Source organism: Plutella xylostella, chromosome 29, assembly GCF_932276165.1.
Source record: "Plutella xylostella chromosome 29, ilPluXylo3.1, whole genome shotgun sequence".
Lineage (NCBI taxonomy): Eukaryota > Metazoa > Arthropoda > Insecta > Lepidoptera > Plutellidae > Plutella > Plutella xylostella.
The window spans coordinates 4,733,156-4,760,429 of record NC_064009.1 but is presented as its reverse complement, the minus strand read 5'-3'; the positions used below and the strand labels follow the sequence as shown (position 1 = coordinate 4,760,429).

Genomic DNA, 27,274 nt, shown 5'->3' with positions numbered 1-27,274 from the left:
GAACGATCATCGGCTCCGGTTTTATGTGAACATTCTACATGACTTTTGTCTTGCCCAAGTTCATACGGAGGCCTACACGTTGCAAGCAGCATTAAGGCCACTTAGCATCCAGCTGAGTTCCTGCAGAGATGTATGTTCTATTATATTCTATTCTACTATCTGTGGGAGGTGTAAGTAAGACCTGCACCTGGCTCTCTCGAATGGGACCTTTGTGCAATGTGCATATCCCCAAGGTCTAAGCAGCCTTTCTAAGCTTGGACCATTTCCCACCACGCTGGTCCACAGCGGGTTGGTGGGTTCACATATTATCTAGATGTGCTAAATCTATAGGTAGATATGCAGGATTCTTCACGATGTTTTCCTTCACCGTAAGAGCGATGGTATACATTGAATTTCAATTCAAAGGAACACATTGGTACATGTCAGCGCCGGAATTCGCACCCGCATCATTGGCGTGGGAAGCGGGCGCTTACCCGACTGAGCTACCACCGATCTTATTTATACGTAACGTTCATTATAATTATGTTGTGATTGTTATTATTAATATAATATTATATATTTCGTTTTTATACATCGCGATACGCACCCGTTTTAACGCACTGCAAAAGAGGTAATTTGACTCGTCCTGTAGGTAATATCAGTGATCGGTATTACCTGTATTACAGGTAAAAGATGGTACATACCACGGCAATGAAAACATAAGTCACGGAAATGAATAACCAGAAGGGCTAGTACGGGGCGCATTTAAGACGTGATAAAAGTTTTGGATCGCGCTCACTCACTTCGCGCAGCCTCAAGAGCGAGCGGGACGGCGAACTCTTGTCACGTCTTAATAGCGCCCTGTGCTACATTGCCTGGCCACGGAAATGAATAACCAAACCACGGCAATGAATACAAATTATATTACAAGACATGGCAATGAAATTTTTTTCATTGCCGTGGCTTTTTTTTCATTGCCATAGCAAATATTGGCCACGGAAGCCACGGAAATGAAAGCATGGCGATGAAAACCAAGGCATTAAATATAAATAACTAAAAAAGTATTAACTATTCGAAGAAATAAACACTTTATAAGGTAAATATTTTCAAAAAGCTTTCTTTTGAATGCTTACTCTAGAAGACAAACTTAATTTTATAGAAGTTATATCTATCCACGGCAATGAAAGAAAAAATGTCCAGTCCCCAAAATTTTTACTGATTTTCACTATAGCGCAAAAACGCGGGCACCGATGTACCTCCTTCCACGTCGAGCAGTTAGGCGACAATTGTAAGAAACGATTAGTGCACTGTGGGGGGCACCCAAGTTCATAGGTAAAACAATATCCTTGATCATGTTTAGGACACGGCGATGAACAGAAGTTCTGGGACACATGAATTTTCACTAACCGTTCGTTATATTCTTTATATATTTCAATAAATGTATTCCGTGACAATACTTTAACTATTAATGTATCAAATGAAACTAAGTTTAACTATCAATACTCAATATTTTTTCATCAATGAAGAATAATACAAAACGAGGTAACGTGGGGACAGACACGGCAATGAAAGATTTGGAGGTTTAATATTTTTTTTTTAAATATCCATTGATCCTATTAATAAAATATTTAGTGCTACACATAGATAACTATTTCACTTAACCGGAAAAAAATATTAGAAAATTATAATTTGGTTTTTTAGTACCGATTTCATTGATGCCACGCAATTTTTGGCCGCGGGAAATTCACCCAATTACTAAAATTTTGTTGATATCATAGGCTGTGTAAAGTTTAACTTGATTTTCGTTTAGAAAAACTTGGTAAGTAAAGGAAAACTTGGAAATAAACGATAGTCCAACTTTCTTAAACTTTACTTGATCATCATAACAGCCTACACAGCCTGACTTCTGCATAAGCACAGTCAGGCTGCGGGCAGCCAGTAAAACATAATATGACATTGTATGGTAGCCCGCACACTAGGCAGTCACAAATTCTTGTATAATATGTTTTTACTGGCATCCCGTAGTCAGGCTGCCTAATGCAGTTCAAAGGTAATGATGGTTATAATAATAAAAAAAATAAATAAACGTTCATCAAACTCGTTTATTGAGATTTCTTGGCAAATAGTGTTAGTAAAAAAACAACGCATTTTTTTTTTAAATTAGCAGCTAAGTAAGTATTTAGTTACAACTCAGCATTTTGTAGATCTTAAAACTAGAGACATATGTACTACTAAGTTACATAGATCTTATGTACTTAGGTAACCTATTTTCACTTACAAGAAAATAATCTAATTATTTTACAATATGTACAAAAGGCAACATATATCACATTTCATGGAATGATGTTTTCAGTTCAACTTCACTAAACAATAAATTAGATTTTTTATTTAAATATTTTGTAAACTTAAGTATGAAAATCTTGAAGCCTCTATCTGAAAGACGTCTAGATTTTAACAAAACAAATTATTTTCATAAAACTACATACCTAATTATTAAATAAGCAGTTTCTGAAAGGCTCGGCTATAATAATTCGGTTCTACTGTAGTTTCCTTCATACCTTACTAAGTAATTAATATTCCAGCCTTTCCGAAAATTTCTTGATTTTATCCAAATATTGCATAGTAATAGTAATAAGAAGCATGTAATATTCTATGTTCTAAAATAACAAAACTGAAAGCACTGATGCTTGACATGAACCTTTCATGGTGAAGGCAGATGTGCAGTGCATCCACATCTTCAAAATTATTATTTTATGTTCTTAACTAAACTTATTATTCAATAAATAGTCTTGACATCTACAAATTAACAAACGACGTCGCTACCGCTTGCGCTGTGCCCAAATTTTTGTTAAATAAGTGAACGTACCTACTTTGTAACCTTTAGAACCTTTGAATTCTTCACAGCTGTTAATTTTATAGCAGTAATGACAAACTTCTTCCAAATTTTATTCAATGTCCAGATGTCCCCCCTATCCCCATTAATCCCGCCATCTTGCGGTGAAAACGGGAACCTCATTCAACATTTAGCTTCATCACTTTTAACACAGAGGGCGTCACTTTCGCACACTGAAGACCTCACTATAAAACAAAACACTCACAAAACGGTGGAGAAAAGTCTTTTCCGACGACATGAGTTCACAAAACGTGCTCAGTTATCATTTTAAACGCCGCGTCGTCTTTGCGCCCTCCTCTTTCTCAGGCTTCTGCCGGAGGCTGTGGGGAGGCGTGTGCCGGGGAGGGTGATGGTGGGGTCCTTCAGAGCCTTCAGCTGCAGGTGCAGCCTCTGCTTGCAGAACTCGTAGAACTCTATTTCCCTGGTGAAGTTGGCGCGCACGATGTCCTTGACCGCCTCCGAGACCGGCGGCTTGAACGCGTTGCGGTTGATGCGGTTGAATGTGTTCAGTTGTTCTGGAAATTGAGAAGTCATAGTGTTAATAAAACCTTTAGAGAGGAGTAAAAAAGTAATGGGAATTTAAATACAATATACAGGGGTGGAATTTGATCAGAACGGAAAGATTCAATTGGAATGGGAATGTCACTGATCAAACAGACCCTGCATATGCCCACCACTGCAATCGGTGATTTAAACATCCACGTTTATGCACGAGAGCTCATCGCAGATGATAAAATAGCATTTAGGATGATTTACTATCAAATAACGTCTCCAATGGTTCAAAACTAGGTAAGAAATCTTTGTCTACTACCATACTATGAATGACAAAACATGGACATTAAATTCAAAATCATTTCACTGTACCTACCTAATGATGACTAAGGATAAGTTTGTCATGCTATCTAACGATTTGTTAGCTGTACAGATTATTTAACAACATTGAATCCTGCATTCAATAGATATGGAAAGTGGCTCGTTTTGTATGAGAAATGCTAGTCATTCTAAATTCTATTTCCATCCTAGTCCACTATGCACTTACAACTTACATTCGAAAGTAAGATGAATGCTTTTGAAAAAACCTATTGACTCAGGTCAGAACTTTCAAAATTAGGCACTGAGGCAACGCGTTAATGTCTTTTATATGGAAATAGTAGAAATCGCAAATATGTATATTGTGTAATAAGATTGTCATTCACGAGCATGTTATATTCATACTGCATATAATAAGGTTTTTTTGAGTAAACATTTAGTATATTACATAAATAATACATTGCTTATGTAAATGCATAGTAGATAGATATTTAATAAGGAGCAAACTGTTTCTGAAATGGATAACTTACTTGGTCAAAGCCAAAGTTGAAAAATACGCGCTGGGCGCGCTGCAGCGCTTCCACAATGTTGAACGCACTGCGGAACTAGCCTCTTCAATATAAGTAAGTAAACGCAACTAACCCCAGTACAGCTTGGCGGCGCCTTTGAAGAAGCGCGGGATGTAGCGCTCGAGCGCCGTGAGCGCTGCAGCGCTTGCACACTGTTGAACGGCAGCGGAACTAGCCTCTTAAAAATATTTTATGCCTCTGCAGGCTGTGGGTGCCGTTTCATATTGGCTTATACCTACCTACATAATATTATTATAATGTATTCGCGGTATCCGGACCGGCTACCTACTTACGTACTTTTATGTAACTCTTATTATATTATGTTATGCATTTATATTGTACCTATTCTATTATTTATGGTTTATTTATAAACTTAGTATTATGCGTCTTATTATTTATAAATATATATTTTACTTAATGTACCTACTTACTTATATCTACTTATACACCAACTTAGCTTACTCAAATATACACACATTCCACACATACACACACACACACAACACAACACAACCCATCCTGATTATTATACCTCGCGTTCGTGACTGAGGTCACAACTCTAAGGGCCAGCTGAAAACCAGCGCTGTGGCCTCTCTGGGCACAGCACACGCTGAGCTGGTGCCTTTTTGACGCTCTGGACAGCAACCGTGTTTGTTTGTATTATTTTCTGTTTTTTTTCTTTTCATATAAATTATTTGTAGTATTCTTTTTCTTTTTGTTTCTGTTTTTATTGTTCAGTGTGTCAAATAAATGTTTCTTTCTTTCTTTCTTTCTTTCTTTCTTTCTTTCTTTCTTCAATACAAGTAAGTAAACGCAACTAACCCCAGTACAGCTTGGCGGCGCCTTTGAAGAAGCGCGGGATGTAGCGCTCGAGCGCCGTGAGCGCTGCAGCGCTTGCACACTGTTGAACGGCAGCGGAACTAGCCTCTTCAATACAAGTAAGTAAACGCAACTAACCCCAGTACAGCTTGGCGGCGCCCGTGAAGAAGCGCGGGATGTAGCGCTCGAGCGCCGTGAGCGTGGAGTTCATGTCCTCCAGCACGCCCACCACCGCGTACTCCTGTTCAACCACGCGCTTGGCGCGCTGCAGCGCTTCCACACTGTTGAACGGACTGTGGAGAGAGAAGGGGTTTGGTTAATGGATAGTTGAAGAAGCTCCGACAGAAAGAAATTAAACTAACCTAACTTAACAGTAAATACTAATCAACCGACTAGTAAATAAACAATAAGTAGGTAGTTTAAGTTAGCCAAGGGGCGAAAGCCGTAACAATTATTCCTCTCTTAGCAGGAGTGGATTTTAACCCCTAATAAAAAATGAGTAGTATGTGTGTATCTCTGTATTGTATTTATCGGGAGTGTAAAATGAAGCATGTCGGGAAGTAACTGCTGCACATAAATAATGTGATGAAATGAAGGAATTTACGACAGTATGGTTCAAGTGAACTCTGATCATCATAAGGAAATCTGCTGGTTCGTAGAATGTCGTAGCCGGCGGCGATAGTGCAATCGGTGCTAGACAGCTAACGAGATTGTTATAAGTTCCTGTTGTGTGCCTTCACGGATGTAGCACGTTATTTCTTTAGTTATTATTATGACTATATTGGTAATAGAGGTGTATACCTCTAGGTAAACATCTATAAAGATAAAGATAACATAAAATACTCTTTATTGCACACAAAGAGAAACAGTATTACAAACATGAACAGAAAATAAATAGCACAATCGGCGGCCTTATTACTAAAAGTAATCTCTTCCAGACAACCAAATTGAAAGGAAATAGAAATAATGAAAAAGAAATAATGAAAATAAGAAAAAATAAATCTATGTATATGCAAAAGTTGTAATGTCGAAATAAGATTACACAGAGCCTCAATCTGTACAACAAAAGTTGTAGCAGGCACGTCTTTTGAAAATTCGTGATAAAATAATCTACTTTGCGTACTTGTAGCAAATAGTAGGTACTATTAAAAGTCATGGTGACCAACAGAGTTTCTACGGAAAACGTAATCGTATATAGAAAAATGTTACATAAGGAGCTACCCCCTTATGGTTTTCGTACCCCTTTCGCAATACCCTCTATAAATGTATCACAAAGGAAGTGCTGTACCATAGTTCGATTAAAATAAGCCTTCAAGATTTATAGGAAATCAGACATCGTGCGGCAATATCCGGTGTGTGAGCTGAATTATAGTCCACTAGTTATTTTTAATTGCAATTAACTGTTGAATACAGGTGAAATTTTATTGGTGAACTTTTGATTAGGTATTAAACATACCTAAATACATTCCGAACTTAGTCCGATAATTAAAGTTGTTCAATATGTCCGCTACATTAATCTGCCTTTGGATAAACTTATACACTCACGGGCAATAAAAAGGTTCCACTGAGAAAAACACTAAACGGAAAAAGTCAGCTTTATAAAGCCTTCTTCATCAGTGAAGTAGGTACATTTAACAGAGCATCAGGATATTAACAACTAAAAACAATCAAGTTTTGTTCAAATTTTAAATGAAATGTTTGAAAATATTGGGAACTATTTCATTACCCGTCGTGAGTGTATATCGCATGAAAGAAACGGATGCACGAAAGAACCGAATCTAAAGTTGTGCAGAGTGAACACCTGAGCGTATGTACTAGGTATACCACTATTGCAACAACCCTGTATATACATGCGTCTATTGATATTGAAACTCATCTAGGAAAGCCCGTGATACAGGGTAACTTCTGGCGTCGTGCAATTTACTAACTAGTAGGGTCAACCAGGGAACAGTACTCACGTGCACTCGGGCTCGTGTCCGCAGAAGAACAGCGTCTGGCGGCGGTGGTCGCCGATGCCCTCGTGAGTCTCACCCTGCACGTACCGGCACTCGCGGTCGCCGCTCAGCACGCACGTCTCGAAGTCCTGGAACACCATAGACAACCATAGAATGATCTAGAAGTGGTGAAAATTACAATACCATAGACAAGAATAGAATAATCTATAGTCGTTTGCAATAGAATCCAACAATCATGTAAACAAATATGGCGGACTGACATTGACAGCGTATTGTTTATGCCCATAGTGATGTCATGGTGTTCTAATATATATATATATATTATTTTTATAAGCCATAGACTATAAAATAAAACTGATTATATATAAAAAGTGTTTATTAAAACAAATTTAATTCTTCGTCTTCTTCATCATCACTATCAGAAGTGTCGCCGGTGACCGTAATTATAAATGGAACCACTGTGTCATCGCTTGCCGTGTCTAAAATGCCGTCGAGCTTTTTCATTTCTTCCTCTTCCTTTTTTTTTCGTTTTGGTTAATTATATTAAGCTCTTGAAAATTATTTTTTATTATATTCAAATAATATTAAATTAAAATAATTTATTAAATAAAAATTAAAATATAACTTCAGATTACGAACAACACTAACTTTTCAATGACTTATAGAGTTCGATGAGTAAAAAACTAAGATGACAGCTTGTCAAATACTTCGAAATTTTTACGTTGCAAATGTTTTAACAAATTTAACTTATAAATTTATATATTACATGTATTTATACAAGTTAAATCATGTTGAAGATAATGTGAAAACAATGGTGCGTTCGTTGAAATCAGACTATGTTCATAATTGATCGTCAAATGTATGTGATTACGGAGTAATCGTGACAATTTGGTTTGTTTACATGATTGTTGGATTCTATTGCAAACGATTATAGAAGAGGTGAAAATTATAAGGTAAGATTTGGCGCGTCTATGAAAAAGTTCTCGCGTAAAAACGGCGTAGGTATTTGAGCTTTTTCTAAATGATATCATGTCGTAAAGACGTAATTCAGTAAATATGCATGTTCATTGATCTAGGTATAATTATGTATCTTTCTAATGAATACCTACAATGTAATTTAAAATCTCCCAGGGAAACGAGTTCTTTGTTAGCATGTTTTAAGACAGCACGATGTATAATTTCACAACAAGTTAAGCTATCATTAAAGGATTTCCTTGTTGTGAGATGAATAATAACAATAGAGGAATAATTAAGCCTTAAAACGAAGCAATAGATTGAGTTATTTACAACGCCATTAACTTGTATCCTTTACATGTTATTAAGAAGTGTAGCTGCGGGCATCTTGCGATACCACAGGCCCAGCTTCCTTCTAGATTTAATTTACAAAACCTATGAAGACAAATGTATGAATTGCTATATCTGATTAATTGTATAAAAAAGATCGATAATCTAAGGCAGATTTATTAGGCGTTATTTTAGTTGAGTTTTAAACCCACAAAAACCCACCTCCAACTTTACTGAGGTGAGGAGAACACTTTTCAACGATACCTAATAAACAACAAATATGTTCTGAGATGGATTTTTGCAATCATGCATTCATATAGATACTTATATCAGTAAACCAATACAAAAAAATCTGTACCCGAGTATATTAAAAGCATACAGTAGACCTCAATAAACAAGACGTCAAGTGAAACGTGAGACGCCATTGTCCTCGTTTAGGAAGGAAATAGCTCATCAGAGATGGTACAGCAGTTCGTGATCAACACTTTTTTATTTCTCCCGAATTGATTATCAAAATCGATCCACAATCACGATCGTGACAGTTCACTTCTGTCTGTTTAACGGATGTCTGACCTCTGTACATTGATACAAATTTCTTGAATAGACATTTTTATTAGAGTTCTATTGAACGTTTCTTTGTTGGTGAAATATATTTACGTGAACAATCAAATCTTGAATCACTTAGCCAAATCTTTAAGGAACAGGTAAAGAGAAGCAGCAAATTTTAAACTATTTCTTCACAATAAACTATCCCGAGTAATGCAAGTAATGGATAGTTTTCACACATCGGGTGTAAAGGAACTCGGGCGATGCGGCTCGTGATTGGCTATCGATATGTCGCAGGCATCTGGTTTAATCTCCTATTTGATTGAACCACTAGCCCGTTCATTGAATGGCGCTATTCAGTTGTATGACTAAAAGACAACTCGTCAAGTCGTTGATTGTAACGTTCGACGTCTTGACTGAACGTCATTCAGCGAAGTCGTTGAATGGGATATAGTATAGCAACTTTGTAATGTCTGGTTAGGGTGAACATGGCCAGACAAGAGTCAACAAAAAGACTATGTTACAAAGCTCTTATCTCACAAATTAACTTAACAATAACAATAAACGTACCTTCATATTGTTGTTCATAATATCCAGTTTCGCCACATTTTTTTCTTTGAAACTATCCGCCCGCGGCGTAATAATAGGTAAATCCATGTTGTCACACTATTTTAACACAAAAAACGCACTTTAAAGCTAATTTATTTGAAAAAAACTAACAATACAGGTGCTTTTTGTGTCAGCTGTTGGCTGTTAGACGCCATATTTGTTTTATTCACCACCTGACTGATTTTAAGTCAGCTAACTAGTTGGACGTTTTGTGACGCTTGTACAATCAACGTTCGGCCTAGTCATACAACTGAACAGCGCCATCCAATGAAAGGGCTAGTGGTTCAATCAAACAGGAGATTAAACCAGTTGCCTGCGACAGATATACGATGTGCGCCTGCGCAGTAACGGGCCGGGCACGTGACCAATTGTGCGCAGATTGTTCAGAAAATTGGCCTAGGTCGCCGGGAGATGTGGTATGGGCCTAAGTGGTTTGTGCAAGTTCAGGATACAATATAATGGTGGTCAGCATTATATTAGGTAACTGTACTTGGATAACAGTAGGTTGCGATAGGCACATACCAGTTATACTTATAGGATTCTGATATGATTTGGCCAGTTAAGGCTGTTTATATTTAAACTACGATCTTTATATTGTTAGTATTTTTTTATTAATAGCCTTTTAATATTTTTTTCGAGCCTACATAATAGTATTCCCTAACTTAATTTAATGTTCTATTCCTTATCAGGTTATATATTATTATGTGATAACACCGGAATAGGGATTACGGGAACAGAACCCTATCAGTATCTACTTAAAATAGTTTATTAGAACAGAGTATAGATTTGATCGATCACCTGCTGATGAAAAACCGCTGGAATCTCCTCCAGCCGACAGCTAGTTGAACTAATGGTCTATTTGTAACTACGCGACGTGAGTAGCTAAGGATTTATGACCCTCAACGCCGGCGCCGGTGGGGCCACATTTTATACTTCTAGAGATTTTGTAAATGCTTTTATTGATAAATACTCTGCCCATACAGCTCGCGACCTATCAAGTGATTATAAAAACTGTACAGCGAAAAGCGAGTGTCTCGCTTGCGTGTCACCTTTGATTACCCCTTCAGGGATTACAGTCGTGAGCAATGTAAGTAACTCTGCCCTTCAAACGTGGTGGTATTTTTATCAATAAGATCTAAGGCTATCAAAGTACTTGTAGTACCTGCTTAACTATATAACAATAATTCAGTTGAATTGCAATAGAATGGTCTTGTGAAATGATGAGACATGTCGATATGTCATGTAGCAGTCTTTGTTCAAAATTAATTGTGTGTGTCCGTGCAAGAGGCATAACCTTGGATAGTTATCACGCGAAGCCAAGTTTTTACAAGTCTGCGACTTTGATTCGTTATCTCACAGAATTGAGTTGTTCTCCAAAATTATCACGGCCGTAGTAATTAGTTACTCGACTACGTAAGTCAATGTACGATACCTACACAGATAAATTGGGCATAAGTAAATCTATTATGGTATCAACGTAAAAACAATAAGATAACATTGTAAAAATAAATTTCCCATTAATTAAAACAAGCAATTAGACATTGGTGATAAATCAAATACCCACATACTTGTATCCTACCTAACTTAACCTCATATGAGGTTACATAAGAGATCCAATGAATGAGTACCAGATACTTAAGCTATGCTGATAAGTTACGATGTAAATATATTGTGGATTTAGGTATGGGGCGACCAGAGTGGTGCGTAAAGATGACTAACACAGATTCGCACTGCGCTAATTTTTAATCAGTTTCGATATAAAAAGAAAAAAAAATGAGACAATCATTGTTCACAGCGATTTTTACATACATTCACGTTCAGACTGCCACGCTGACATCTGACCCATTACCAATACAAAAAAGTATTTTGGAGGGTCAGATATCTGCGCGGCAGACTGTACATACATCTACATTGTACAACCTCTATCCTATCCTATCCCTTAACTGGCCAAAATCGTTATGGATCCCTCATCGTTTTAAACGAACAAAAACCATTGTTTTTTGTAAGCAGTCTTGCCCTATTAATGGCTGTAACATACCTTCTTCAACCAGGCGGGGTCAGGCAGCGGCAGGTCGGGGAAGGCGCGCTTCCTCTCCACGTAGTACCAGGGTGCTCGCACGTAGTAGTACCAGGAGATGACTCTCTCCACCGGGTCTCGCACCACGTTCACGTAGATGGGAGCCGGGTACCCGTATCTGGGGAGGGGCGGGGTTGTTAACAAAATTGGTTGGGGTCGAAGGATGGAGAAGTGGTGAGAGGGATGTATAGCGCGGGAGGTCCTAAGATGTACCAATCTTCTTCCTAGCGTAGGACGCAAGATGCACACGTCAAGACGTGACAAAAGTTCTCTATAGCGCTCGCGATGTGTCTTCCGCTCCTGTGCTAGCCTGTCTTGTATACATATTTGATTAACGTCGAATGTCCTGGGTACACGTTTTGAGCGTAGGCCGCAGAAGGATACTGGCAAGCAAATATCGTTTTTTTATCGACATATTTCATTGTTCAATAAAGTTATATTGTATTGTATTGTATAGGTATTTTCGCGCTTATTAGCGGTAGTTCAACAAAGTATAAAAGTGACTGGCAAAACAAATCCTCTTTTTATTTCTGTATATGATACTCCCTACACTACTCGCATACATATTTTACCTTTTCATGAAAATTAAAAAGCATTTGATTAACACCCATGTAAGGTTGTAAACATTGTAAAATGTACTAATTATTATGCCTAATTACAAGTAAACGGTTCAATTATCACCCAAGAGATAAACTAAATCGAATAATTCATCGTTGAACTGGGCAATTGTACCCTTCAAAGTGAGACAATGGTGTTAGTGATGATGTGTCGGGAGTTCCCGAGGCAGCGGCACGCGATCACAGGGGGGTCACTCTATATGTCGAAGAACTAAGTTTCGGACCGCTGCTGCGCGAGCGACGACTCTATCTCGTTGTATTAAACGTGCCGATCGCATGGCATCTCTCGCTCGTTAGATTTTTGTCAGTATAGAGTAACCCTCCAGGCAGCAGCCGGTAATTAACGTCCATCTCCTACACATTAATCATACAAGACCTGGAATCCAAGCGACAAAACTACAAACTTGCACAACTCTAAGATCACGGTCGTAAGGAAGCTATTTGAATGCGTAGAAAACCATTTTCAATCGGCCTACCGTCTGCTCCAAAATTCAGTTGCAATTTGATTAATGATTGGACTCTACGTGTCGGTTATTTTAAAGTCTATTAGATAAATAGGACGCGCAGTGGTCAAAAGGCAATTGCACGGAAAATATACCGTACTATTGAATCAGTTTATCATCAAATGCGTGTAATACAAGAAACTATTAAATTGGGTTTACTTAATCGAAAGGCTCGCAGTAAGATTGGAATTTTATTATGATTTAGCTTTCTGAAACTAACGGGACTAATAATAACATTACCTCGTATACGTAAATTTCATAAATGAAATAAAATACCTATGGAAATTTACGTATTTCAGAATAGCATTATAAAATTTATAATAAGGAATGACAAGTTTATACCTAAGTTTGCTATTGCGAAGGTAGCCGCAGTAATTATCGAAGTAATGGTATTATTAGTCCCGTTAGTTTCAGAAAGCTAAATCATAATAAAATTACCTTCGACCATTGTATTAACTAGTTATGCCACATTCTTTATTGGACTGTTCTAATACACAACGTATTATAACAAATACGTAAATACTTAATTACCTAACAATAAATAAGGTAAATAACCTATGTTTTTATGTTTAGTGACTTCTAAGTTTACCTTTACCAAATAACAAAAAAAAAAATAAGTGGTTTGAATCCCAGCATTTAAGGCTGTCTTTCTAGTAGACAAACTGTTCGCCAGTTATTGATAAGCACTGAAACTGTGTATGTATAAATGGACCCTCATACCTGGTAAAGTTAGTATAGCAGACGTGCTTGATGTACGAGTCTGGCGGGTCGTGGGCTGCGACGTGGCCGGCTAGCGCCTGCTGGTCCGCGGGCGCCAGGCGGATCGTCTCCACGCGCTGCACTGTGTCGCGGTGGAACCCTGGAGGGGAAAGGTGGAAGCGTTATAGGGACGGCTTTTTGACGACTTTTTTTACACAAATTGCATACACTCACGAGCAATGAAAAAGTTCCACTTACAAAATGACGACACCAAATGTGGGTAATTTTTTAAAAACATCATCTTATTTAGAATTTGATCAAAATATAAACTAGACTTTTCGTCTTTAAGCTAGACTTTTCCGTTTAGCAGTAATTTGGTGCTATTGTCACTGGAACCGTTTTATTGCTCGTGACTGTAAAATAAAGCTTAACTTTACACATAATCTTTTAATCAGTTTTGTACACTGCAAAGTTTTAAAAAAATCACAAATCACACTTTATCACGCAAACATTCGAGGCGACATGGAAAAAAGTGGTAGAAAATACCATAGTGGCCTAGAGCGGGCGGGAACGTATTTCTAATCTGTGGTTATTGACCACATAATTATAGTGGTTTACGCGGCACAGAGCGCGGCTAGTTATTATTTTGAGGGAGGCGCGCGTTATAATATTTTAGGAAACAGAGTTTGCAAGAGACTAGTAGTGTAGTGTAGGTCCATAGGTAGGTATTACCCGATTTCCATCGGCTTTCTTTTTTAGGGTTCCGTAGCCAAAATGGCAAAAACGGAACCCTTATAGTTTCGTCATGTCCGTCTGTCCGTCTGTCCGTCTGTCACAGCCGATTTACTCGGAAACTATAAGTACTACAGTGATGAAATTTGATGGGAATATGTGTTGTATGAACCGCTACAAAAATATGACACTAAATAGTAAAAAAAAGAATTGGGGGTGGGGCCCCCCATACATGTAACTGAGGGATGAAATTTTTTTTTTCGATGTACATACCCGTGTGGGGTATCAATGGAAAGGTCTTTTAAAATGATATAAAGTTTTCTAAAAAACATTTTTCTTAAAGTGAACGGTTTTTGAGATATCAGCTCTCAAAGTCGTAAAAAGTATGTCCCCCCCCCTCTATTTTTATAACTACGGGGTATAAAATTCTAAAAAAAATAGAGGTGATGCATGCTAATTAACTCTTTCAACGATTTTTGGTTTGATCAAAGTATCTCTTATAGTTTTTGAGATAGGTTGATTTAACTGTAATATTATATTTGCTGCTACGGAACCCTTTGTGCGCGAGCCCGACTCGCACTTGGCCGGTTTTTTTTAATTGTTTAATATGCACCTCGAAAGGGGAGTACATACGAGTAATTTTTTTTTTCTGATGATAACTATGGATGTGCTTTTACTGATGATAACTATCGCCGATCAATTCAGGTATTCACTACTTACCGTGACTAGTCAGTCGTGTGAATTTATTGTATTTAAGTAAGCAAGAGCCGACGTAGGAATGAGCTATGGACTCCATTATATGTCTCTAGCACGCAGTTGAAAGATCCGCCTCACTTCACAATACAATGGACGTGATCATACAGTAAAATGCCATGTATTTTATTAAATCCCATAATTGGAATAAACTAGTTTGCAATAGATATCCTTAACCATGTGAAATACCTACGTCGCGTCAACTATCTATGGTATACCTACGCAAGCATTATATGTACGCAAGTATTAAGTACATTCATTATTATTTCTATGGTCTGAGTTCCATTTTCATTTAATGCTGTTCAACAAACTCAAACTAAAAGATATACGCTCCGTTTCGATCATATTTTTGATTTACGTACTTACCTAATAAAGATTTACCTCAACATTAATTAAAAGTGACCAACTAGCTTAAACGAAAATACTCGTCTTTGTTGTAAGAGTTGTTGATCTAAGAACTATGAATTGCTGTTGAGAATTCGAAAGATGTGAATCGTTGCACATGCGTATCGATCTGCGGCCAAGAATCTCATTAAAATCAATGACACGGAGCGAAAGCAGTGAGATAAACAATAATTTACAATAAATTACGTGTAAATGATGTTACAAGTCTCACTTTCTCACAGTTTGAAGACTTTGAAGTTGGTAAAAAAGGAGACATGGGAAGCTGATAAGTTTTGACTATGGAAGTAATAAGTATGTTTTTCATGCGGGAATAGAATATCACTTCAGAAGTAAAAACAAATAATATAAAAAAATCTTATGATCGATGTAAAAAATAAATAAAAGATTTGTCAGAAGTGGGATTCGAACCCACGCCCACAGAAGTGGACTGCGACCTGAACGCAGCGCCTTAGACCGCTCGGCCATCCTGACTTGACAGCTCTAGGCGAAATTAGCCATCGGGCTGAGATTACATTCCTGGCGGGGCGGCGTGCGTAATGCGTATGCGACTATGCGTCCCACGTGGCCCGTACCTATACCTACCTCTATTTATAAACCTATATTAGGCCCTGAGATCATTATCATATTTGATCGTATAACCGGGGTTAACGCTTATCATTATCAGGATTGTACCTATAATCATTGAAATTTAGTTAAAAATAAGAATACTTACGGGGTTTTTTGTGGTATCAAATTAATAATGTAAGTAATTTTGATTAGTAATGTGCATAAATAATTAGTAAGTAGGTATGTACATAAGAACATAGTCATATATAATGTAAAAGTGTTCCTAGCTAACAAAAAAATTTATTAAGATCTTAACAGAGTAGGATAATTGCATAAGTACTGCTAGATACTAGCCAAACAACCCACACCAACCACCAGCCCACTTACCAAACTTATTCCTGAGCGCTAATCTCCTCAACAGCTCCATGAAGGTCTGGCTGCCGACCTTGGGCACTCTATTGAAGAACAGCAGCTCCATGCCGGCCCGCGCCGTGTTGTTGAGCTGCCACGCCGAGGGGAGGGGCTCCGGGGACTCCGGGGGCTCCGCGAGGGTGGCGTCCAGCTCGTTCTCTTCGGACTCGGCCTCGAGTGTGCGCTGTGGTTTTGCGCGCTCCTGGGGAAAGGATAGGAGGGGAGTTGAGGATTGATGAATACGGAATGCGTACTTTTAGATGTAAGCGCATTAATATAGGGCGTTTAGATGGGTCGAATTTCGCCATGCGGCTAAACGCTTCACATATTTGAATAACCCCATCAAGCTACAAGGGTTTGAAATCTGAGACACTCGCTTTATGGAGTTACGATTTATTAGGAAATATTTCAACGTACAGCTTTTATCACCCGTGGAAAGGATGGCGTGATTAAAAAAATGAGACAGAAGTTGTTTAAAAAGTCACAAGTTAAATGTTTGAAACTATTATGTGTTTTTTATAGTTTCCCCTTAAAGACCTGACTGGAGATTATGACTATAGATAATATTCAGCATGGTGCAATGAGAAATGAGGTACTCACGCCCCCCGCGTTGGTCTCCCGGCGTATGGCCTCCAGCACCTGCTTGTACTCCTGCGCAGACGCATATCCGTGCTCCGTGCGGTCCGTCTGTGCACCTGCAACAATACATCATACCTATTAGACTCCTGTGTGTCTATCACGGGCTAACGTGGCAATACGCTCTCGTTGTACGATAGACACACAAACATATTATTAGTAGGAAAAGAATACTTTTGGAACTAACAAAGCCTTAAATTTAGACAGTGACAGTTGACGATTAGGAACTGTAGCGGAGGTTCGAAAATCTTGTAATCGCTTCACAGGTACAAGACACTGCTATCGATTCATAAAAATCATGCCGGTTATCTACCACCACCAGTAAAACAGGTTGATCGTTGCAGCCCACACGTGAAAGATAGAAGAGCTGAAGAATATTATTTGTTTACTGTCCAACCTAATATAACGCTTAAACCTACAAGTACTAAGTACTTACAAACAAAACTAAAACAACCAAAGCCTAAACAAGAAACCAAAGGTTAAGAATTCCTAGTACAAATACCTAGGCAGATAAGCTCTCGGCGGGTCAATGGCATGGTTGCAATTAGCGGTAGCACCTCCACCTGATCACCTCATGATAAAGGATGATTGTATAAAATAAACTGTTCCTCAATCTCCAGTGGGCGGATGTACCCTGTCAGTGACGATGATAGTTCAATACTCGATGCATTGTGAACTAACAAACAGGTGCTATCTCAGAGATCATTACTACTTTTTATAACAGACCTGTGTATAAATCAACTCGGCTGCCTAATTATTGACGGGTCATTGATGGCTATACCAACAGGCAGTGTTTCGTATTTTAATAGTCTTTATTCGCCGGTAAGTTGTAATTTTGTTTGGAATAATGGTCGATCATTGGCCACAATTAGCGTTTCTCTACGAATTTCAACATGTTTGGGAAATCCAAGTGCCATCGACCTGAAGAATAAATAATAGTACTATCTACAGTCTTACGTGTGTTATTATAAAACAACTATGTAAGTACTTAAATGACAATGGGCGTTTTGGGACCTATGTCCAATAAAGATGAGACATACACATACATCGTTGGATAGCTCTTTTCAAGTGAGAAATAAAATACTATGACGACAAATCCGTATAAGTTGTCCATTTTGAAATATATTCGTCGGAAGGAAGTATTTTTCTATGGCATTGTACTCTCTCTCCTGATGACAGTTAGGGCGTAATACACGTAAACACGTATTATTGAAATTGGAGAAATTACTTTCAACTGGTTTTATTTACTGAGATAATATTATATGAAATATGATCTATTCTATTCTATTCTATTCTCATAGGGGGTGAAGTTCCTGTACGTGGCTCTCTCGAGTGGAACCTTTGTACATATCCCCTTGATTTCAGCTCAGCCAGCCTAGCTCCCGAGTAAACTGGAGTAGCAGGCCTGGGTGTTGTAATAGCTGAGGTAGGCGCTCTGTTGGTCCAAGAATAGATAATCTTGTTTCTGTAGTAGGTGGACAAGCTAACAAAATATGTTCAACCGTCTCATCTACTTCTTTACATGTCCTACATAAGGGACTAGTTGAGTTACCTATGGTATATAAGTGTTTATTCACGCAACAATGTCCTGTTATTAATCCTACCATTAATGATATATTACTACGGGACAGGTTGAGTAAGTAGCGTGTAAGTTTATGGTTGTATGATACAATAAACGCTTTACTTTGTCTGCAATCTACACGATTTATCCACTCCTGATTGTGTTCAGATAGTGTTTTATCGGTGAGACATTGCCTTATTGCCTTTGATGACAAACTAATAAATGGTTCTGGCCCTATTGGTAGGGTATTTGATCCCATTCTTGCTAGTCGGTCAGCCTCGCAATTTCCTATGTTGTCGTTATGACTTTTAATCCATTGTACTGTTACATTATTTGAAATGCTTAGGTTTTCAAGTGTTCTGTGACATTCTAAAATTAATTTAGATTTTGTTACAGTTCTGCCTAAGGCACCTAAAATTGCCATACTGTCTGTGTAGAAGCAGATATTGCAATTTTTTGTGTCTTTTATTTGTGTAGCTCCGTCAAGTAGGCTGGCAGCTTCTGCCTGAAAAACAGTAGCTTTGTTCCCGAAGCTGACAGAGTATTGTAAATTAAGTTCCGGGCAGAAGACACCTCCACCGCTGCCCTTCTTGTTCTTGGCTCCGTCAATGTAGATATTGATGTCGTAATTGTTTTCGTCTGATGTGCCACACTGATCTCGCTGGATAGTGTAGCTTCGGTTGAAGATAAACGTCTTTATAGTAGTGTCGCTGCATTCAGTGGACCCGGGAGCCGACAACTTGGCAATGTCAAGTATGCGACTGTGTCCCTGTGCAGTAGTATTCGTTGACCATAGTCCCATGTTACTTAGCCTTATCGCCGCCGCTTTAGCTTCCTGCTTGATGATAATATCGAGTGATGGAAGTCCTAGAATTATTTCTAGGGCGGCTGTTAGGGTTGACTTCATACATCCAGTGATTGAAACGCATGCAAGCCTTTGAAACTGTCGTAGTTTGTTTTTCACAGTAATGAGGTTCGATCTTTGCCACCAAACCACTGCTCCATATGTTATTATAGGTCTGACCACCGCTGTGTACAACCATTTACACAGCTTTGGCTTGAGTCCCCATTTGGATCCAACAAGTTTCCTAGTTTGGTATAGGGATATTGTTGCTTTACTTAGGGTTTTCTCCACATGTTTAGACCAGCTTAGGCGGTGGTCTAGCCATATGCCGAGATACTTTACCTCATTTGTTAACTTTAAGGTTGTATTAAAAAATTTAGGTAGCTTTAAATTACCTATCTTAGTCTTTTTGGTAAATAGAACCATTTCCGTTTTGGTTGGGTTCACTGACAATTCATGTTTGTGACACCATTCCTCTATGATGTTCAGTGCAAGTTGCATCCTTTCACATAAGGTATTTACAAACAGACCGCCAATGAGAATCGTAACGTCATCGGCGTAGGCTATTGTTGTAAAACCTTTATTATTTAGATCGCAAAGTAGATCATTCACAACTAAAACCCACAGCAATGGAGATAACACTCCACCCTGCGGACATCCCTTTGCTACTTTGCATCTTATTGTATTTGTTGAAGTAAAAGATACTGTTCTTGATTTAAGCATATTTGTTATCCAGGCACTGATGACCGGGTCTACATCATGATTTTTAAGGTTATTACTTATGCTATTGAACATAGTTTTATCAAAAGCTCCTTCAATATCGATAAAAACTGCAAGGCAGGATTGTTGTAACAATATTGAATTTTCAATTTTGCTTACCACTGCGTGTAAGGCCGACTCTGTTGACTTACCCGGTTGGTATGCATGTTGGTTAGGATGGACAGGTTTCACGGAAAGTGCACCGTCACGTATATATCTGTCACACAGTCGTTCTAAAGTTTTAAGAAGAAATGATGACAGACTAATGGGTCTATAGGCTTTCGGAGAGGTGTAGTCATCTTTACCCGCTTTAGGCAAAAATACTACTTTCACCTCCCTCCATCCCTTAGGTATATACCCGAGGGCTATACAGGCTCTGAAGATACCTACTATCCGTGGTGAGATAATATCTACCTCCCACTGTAGGAGAGCCGGCACTATACCGTCTGCTCCCGGCGATTTGAAGGGAAGGAAAGAGGTGATAGCCTATCTTACTTTTTCTTCATTTATTACGGCGGCCGCAATAGATTCAGCGTAACTAGAAGAATTAATTATTGGTGACAGCTGATCTTGATCACACGACTCTTCTGCTAGCATTTCACAGCCAGGGAAGTGCGTGAGCAACAAGAGGCTGTTCCTTTCGGTTTCGTTTTTTGTGTAGGTACCATCTGGTTTTTTTAATGAATCTAGCTGATTTTGAGAGTCATTTGACATGCATTTTTTTACCCTCGCAGCTTTAGTTTCACTTTGAATTGACCCGCAAAAATTCCTCCAGGATTCCCTAGTTTTTGCTCTAGTCTCTTTTTTGAATTTATTTCTTGCTAATTGAAATGCTTTCCAATCTTCCTCTTTTTTCGTATTTTTGGCGCGATTGAAAAGTTTTCTTACATTTGTTCTCATTTTCTCCAGTGAATTGCACCACCACTTGCGAGGTGACGCACTCACGGTCACTATATATTCTTCGTAGCTTTTAACGATAATGTTAGTAAATTCGTCAACAGCTTCGTCTATCAACTTATAGGTGTTTAAGTTATCATACGGCTGAGTGTCGCTCAGTCCCTTAAGTAAACGATCGTGAAACTCGACTCTGTTTGTTTTCCTCGGATTTCTATATTGCCTAGGTTTGGGTGTTATTGAGGTTAGCTTAAAAGATATCCATCTGTGATCCGCACAGGACACGTCTGGAAGCACCCTCCAGCCTCCCACCATGTCCCTCGCCTGACTGTTAGTAATAGTGACATCTGGAATTGTTTGAGCACGAGCCGTGACAAACGTAGGCTCGGACCCTCTATTCAGAACACTTAGATTATTAGATAATAGGAACTCGAGTAAATCCCTACCCCTTTTATTAGTTTCCCTACAGCCCCATAGACTGCTATGCGCATTTGCATCGCAACCTATAATGAGTGGGATATTGTTTATCTTACATTCCGTGACCAGAGAGATAAGCTCGGGCGGGGGCATTGACCCGTCCCCAGGTAGGTATGCCGAGGCGATATACAACACCCGCCTCGCGTGCGACTCGTCCAATGTGAGTCCCACCACGGTTAAGTCCGGAGTGCAAAGATTTGTAATTTTATTAGCAGTGTAACATTTAGGTATAAGTATTAGACTTCTTATTTTACTACAATCTACAGTGGAGAAAGAGTTACAATAAAAAGTATTACCTTGATGAAGTTCGAGCGGCTTACCCCTCCTAAGTAAAGGCTCCGTGACCAGCGCAATGGTGGTCGGGTTTTCTTCTAGTTTACGTCGCAGAGCCGCGGCCCCAGTGTACGAATGTTGAATATTCGCTTGTATCACTTTAATCGACGTCATTTTTGTTTTATTGTTTTTTTTTTTTTTATATAGATGTAATATTATATATTATAAATATATTTAATATTATATGTGTAAGTGTATACATATTTAATAAAGTTTGAAATATGATCATTTTGTTATAAAAATTAAAAATGAATTTGATAAACTAACAAAAACATTAAAATTACAGAAATAAAATATAAAAACTTTCAAGGTACGATTATTCTAATTGGACAGCAAATCAAGACTAGCGCTTCCGTTATTCATATTCTGCAAAAAAATACCTTTTCAACGACGTATCACTCATTTCTATTGGTGCTGGTCCCAGCTTTCATATATTTGTGCCCATCATCATTTAAGAAATATTTCAGTTTGAGATTTGAATGTTTAGTTGTAGCTACGATTACATTTTACTATCTCTTCTCACTTTTTTATGCAAGATGTTATTTTAACAAGTTATTAAATTAAGACAAAGTGGCTCATTATAAGTGTTACATCTGTGATTAAAATTACTGCATAATTTATGAGTAAGCTACTTTAATTACAATAAAATTATGGCATAGAACATGTGTTTTATATAAACTTTATTTCTGTAGGTAATCTAAGAAATACATGGAAATACCTACATAGGTGTAGAATGATTTGTGATGCATTGCACCCATAATGCGGGAATTAAAAATAAACTATTTATTCAAATCATTACCTATGTAAATCAGGTATGTAGGTTTTTTCTTAGGGAATTTGTAAATTGCAAATACCAATTGAAGATTTTTACAACAACTCGCGTTTTCTCGCAATAATACGACAACTCTAGAACTAATCGGGCAAATTCAAGCTCGTTGACAAACGACATCCGATGCAAAAAATAGCACAACGCACAACTGACTGGAACTGACAGTAAAAAGGCCTTCCACATTAAATTACAGCACAGCGGGACATAAAAACACTTCCAATATGTATAAAATCTCAACAACAATAAACTGTTAGTTTACCAGGGTTCAAATCCCGACATGGCATGTAGAGAGGCTTGGGATCGGAAGATATTGTTAGTACATACACTGTAACATACAAGCTAAAGGAATAGCTAAGGAAACACGGAAATTGAAAAACTAGATACTCGTACCTTACACAGTGAACTTAGATGAACCGAAATTCTTGAAATCATAATGAAAAGTTCTCACAGTTTGGTTCATGTTAGTAGCGGTAAGATACCTTCATGGTATACCTCCTTCAAAAGCAATGTATTGAAGATAGCTGTTCCCGCGCACTTCGCTTCGCCTTAAAAAGTTTTCCCGTGGGAATTCCGGGATAAAAAGTAGCCTATGTTCTTTCCCAGGGTCTAGACCATATGTACCTATACCAAATTTCATTCAAATCTGTTCAGTAGTTTTGGCGTGAAAGAGTAACAGACATACAGACAGACAGACAGACAGACAGACACAGTTACTTTCGCATTTATAATATTAGTTAGGACTAGTTAGGATTAGTTAGGATTATAAGTTATTAAAAATTCATAACGGATGTTTTGGATGTTGCATGTGGCCTAGGGCCTAAGTAGGTACCTTTTGTGTGAAATTTGTTATTTGTGTGTAATAAAGTGTACGTATAAATATAAATAAATAAACAATGACAACAACAATGTGTCTACGCCAGATTGGGGCATTATAGCATAGCGCACCGACAATCGTATAATGTACAATTTTAACGGTCATCAACGGTAAGTCGGTAGCTGACGTGAGGTGTGTAATATAATGTTACCAATCACGAGAATTGTACGGGATTGTCATGTTTTACTACTGTTAGGTACTACTGTCTGATACATACATACATACATGGATGAAGCTCGTGTCGGTGTATAGTGTAATTATACGTGTGCAAGACACATTAATTTACTAAGATGTGTCCGAATGTTATTATCATGATATGGCATGATTGATGGTATTGTTTTCGGTGATGTGTAGTATAGCAGTAGCCAATTCATCATTATAATTAAAGATTAGAACTCCATGTCATACTTTTACTTGCAGGTACAGTTTCAACTTGTAATTATTATAGTGGTGGCGATGGCGGCACGCATACGTTCCCTCACTATTAAAATCACGGATCCCTTTTGTTTTCCTGTGGCAACATTGCCCCATATCTCATGTATCACAAAGCTAGTAAATGGTAGTAAATCTCACGCCCGAGACAATATGTAACGGCAATAAATAAACAATAACGTTATTGGCAGATCGGGTCCGCAATACCGACTGCCGCATAAAAAGCAGTAAGTAAACTTATTACAAATGCATGATCATCTTTTAATCTGTAATTAAATATAATTCTGTTCAAAATCTTTTCTGTACATTGGCATAATTTTTAAATTTTTAAAGACAAAAATAAACTATTTATCACCTAGCCGTAGATAATTTTTGACCAGAAAAACACCCATTAGACCTTGATTATACCATTTAGTAAGTAACTATTCGGACTGGGCATGGGCAACGCTATAAGTATAAAAGTTGCCTACTCAGTCAAATCTGGTTAGACCCTCGATACGTGTAGTCACTCATTTAATCCTCTCCAACTATAATAGATTATGTTAAAGTGCCGATTTGTCCTTGAGGTTCCCCTCATCTCGCCTAATCTTTATTGCCCAAAACTGATTTCGCATAACTCGTATGGTCTATTTTTTTTGCCGATTCATCACTTCGCTTAGACTTAAGCGGCCCAAGGCTCGTTTCGCATAAAACAACTCTTTTGGCGCAATCTTGAAACATCTAAGTCTCGTTTGCCCTTGATCTCCTCGCTGGATCCAGGTTGGCTGATGCCGCTGTGACAATGGCGGCGCGGCGACCCCAACACTCTTCACGGTGCAAATTGTCTAGCACGAATCGGTAATGCCAAGCGAAGCCGAAGACAGGCGTGAGGCATGTTCACGGGAAAACTCACAGTTTAATATAAGTACTTAGTTGTGTTGTTATGATATAGACGCCGCTGAATTTCACACAGCTATCCAAGTAAGTTATCAAAAATAAGTAGTGCATGGATTTTCTACCTATCTTACTTCAGCCTTTAAACGTATTTAGTTATATGATCGCCTTGGATAGCATATGCAGTAGGTACAGGTACAAGGTAAATAGCGCGTTCCTTATTTGCTACCTTCAGGTAGGTAATCACTTGTTTTGTCTTAAGATACAGTGGTCATGGTTTTGTATGGGCAGTTAATTCTTTTTTTAGCATATTATTATCAAAAAGACTTCTTATATTACTATTAAGTAGGTTAAAATATAACTGAGAAAAGTGGGAATAGTACATCCTAACCACTAAAATAGGTATCAACAGTACATGATGTACCTCTTTAGCTCTTTACGTACATACATTGTGCGTACTTAAGTAACATTAAAAAGTTAGAGATTTAAAAGACGATGGCTGATCGCGATAAGGCTATTGTGTAGTGTTAGATGAGGAAGATAATTCGATTAAGTGGGTAAGTAGGTAGCCCAGTCAAGTGCCGAGAGAGGTTGGTACGGTACCTACTGGCGAAGGTCTTCCTTTTCTTATTTCTGTACTTAAGTAAATGTACTGTGATTTTCAATTGACAAAAAATTCTTGCCTCACCACCGTTTAAAAGTATGCAATAATCTAAGGGCCGAAATGTACGTAACTACAACCTGGTAATTAGTAAAGAATTTTACACATTAAGGGATACAGAAAACGTTACGATATAGGCTCTGCTCTTAATTATCGTGGCGTAAGAGCAATTAGTATCAAAGGGCTAATCAAAAGGTAGCCATAGTTAAGCAATTGACCGTTTTACTGCCACCATCAACGACCATGCGGCGTTTTACACACCTCAATCCAATAGTAATAGAGACAAGAACCATTTATTATTTCATGAGAATTAATTCATTTTCTCTATACAGGATGTTGTAAAAGTGTTAATTTCTAAATAACTTTTGTTCGGTCTTAGAACAAAAAGTTGTTCAGAATGACCCCCCGAGTCACCTTTTTGCTACACCCTGTAGACAATGAATCAGTAGCGGTCCACCGGTGGACGGTTGCCAGTGGTGGAGGAAAGCGAACAAAAACCTGAGAGCATCTCGTTATACCATTAGATTGCAAATCAAAACGTAATAAGCTGTTCCCGAAGCGAGATACAAAAAGTACATCTTCATCTCGAGTAATAACGAACGAATAACAAATGAGACGGTTCGCTTTGATAAATGTACCTAATAATGGTATCGGTAAAAAACTGGACCGAATAAGCCATTACAATTTACTACAATAAATACTTACTTTTATTCATTCACTCTTGACTTTGCAACTCATTGAGTGGGTAATGACAAGAACATACCTAATAAGTACTAAACAGGGTGTTGAAAAAGTTGTTTAGAGTGAAGAGCTGAGTCGCCTTTTCAGCTTAGGCACTGCAAAAAATTGTGTAGACCGTAGAAGTGGCCAGAGCCATTAAAATGTAATGCTGATGGCCCGATGAACATAATCCACGCGTGATGGACGAATTACAAACTTAAGTGCGAATAAATGTTCTGCCGTCTGATTTCAAATAGTATTAACCTTTGTGTACGTCCATACTCTGTTTAATATCATGCAGAATTGAATAGCTTGATGTGTGTAAAAACGCGAATAGATTAAAATAGCACGGTGCCTTCTACCGGTGAGCAATAGTTCGCATCTAGACTCTCTCGGCGCAAGCCTGTGCTATTTCCCGGAAAGTGTTTTGCTTGTGTCTCGCTTACATGCCAGTACTAGCCATGGTATAGTGGAAGACACATTACTTTAGCAACTAAATATAATTTGTCAAATACGGATTAGGTATCGACTACTGCTGTAGAGTGATAGTAAAAAATATATGGACTTCGTGTTTGCTAAAAAAACTATCTGTGGCGGAATAAATGAAGTCTCAATATTTCTCAATTTAACTGTACTTGTAAGTACACGTAATGCAACACCCGCCTGCGCCGGCGCAGTTGCTCCCGCATGGCGTCGTGTGCCCAGGATGTCCTAGTTCGCTTTTTATTTATATTTTTAATTGGATCGCCGCTATCCCGGCTTAATTGAAGCGTTTGCTGCATGGGGAGGGATGCCTTCCCCCTTACACGAAGTATTCCAGTTTTTGTCCATGAACCGCTTAACTAACTGCATGAGCGAACATATTACGTATTAAAATTTATGATAAGTATTGGAGATGTGTGTTTACTCATCGTAAAAGATTTGAAGTGCCTCACCGACATAATTTTCGTTATTATTAAATGGCCGATGGTCAAACAATGTTATGTCGGCGGAGTATTTGTATTGCCTGAAATGAGTAGGTATCAAGGCACAAATATTTAACTTGTAACAGAACAGTAAATTTAATTAATTTTCAATTATATACCTACTTTCTCTAGTGCTTTGTAATAAAATCCCAATGTACTGGAAATACAGGAATAACTGAACTTAAGAGTAGATTCAATCTCTACAATGC

At 38.1% G+C, this 27,274-nt stretch overlaps 1 protein-coding gene and 1 non-coding gene across 2 annotated transcripts in view; both read right to left on the bottom strand.

The window, feature by feature from the left end:
* Positions 1 to 2,923: 2,923 nt before the first annotated feature.
* LOC105386430 (heparan sulfate 2-O-sulfotransferase pipe) overlaps positions 2,924 to 27,274 on the bottom strand; it is a 68,358-nt gene continuing 44,007 nt past the window's right edge. The window contains exons 4-10 of the mRNA XM_048631592.1: positions 16,808 to 16,902; positions 16,184 to 16,409; positions 13,382 to 13,520; positions 11,503 to 11,659; positions 7,029 to 7,153; positions 5,209 to 5,363; positions 2,924 to 3,387 (exon numbers count right to left, since the gene is read on the bottom strand). Coding sequence (XP_048487549.1) covers positions 3,140 to 3,387; positions 5,209 to 5,363; positions 7,029 to 7,153; positions 11,503 to 11,659; positions 13,382 to 13,520; positions 16,184 to 16,409; positions 16,808 to 16,902 — 1,145 coding nt within the window. The 3' untranslated portion in view covers positions 2,924 to 3,139. The remainder of the gene's footprint in view (positions 3,388 to 5,208; positions 5,364 to 7,028; positions 7,154 to 11,502; positions 11,660 to 13,381; positions 13,521 to 16,183; positions 16,410 to 16,807; positions 16,903 to 27,274) is intronic.
* Trnal-cag lies at positions 15,638 to 15,721 on the bottom strand. Its single transcript has one exon. It is a non-coding gene; the product is annotated as a tRNA-Leu (tRNA).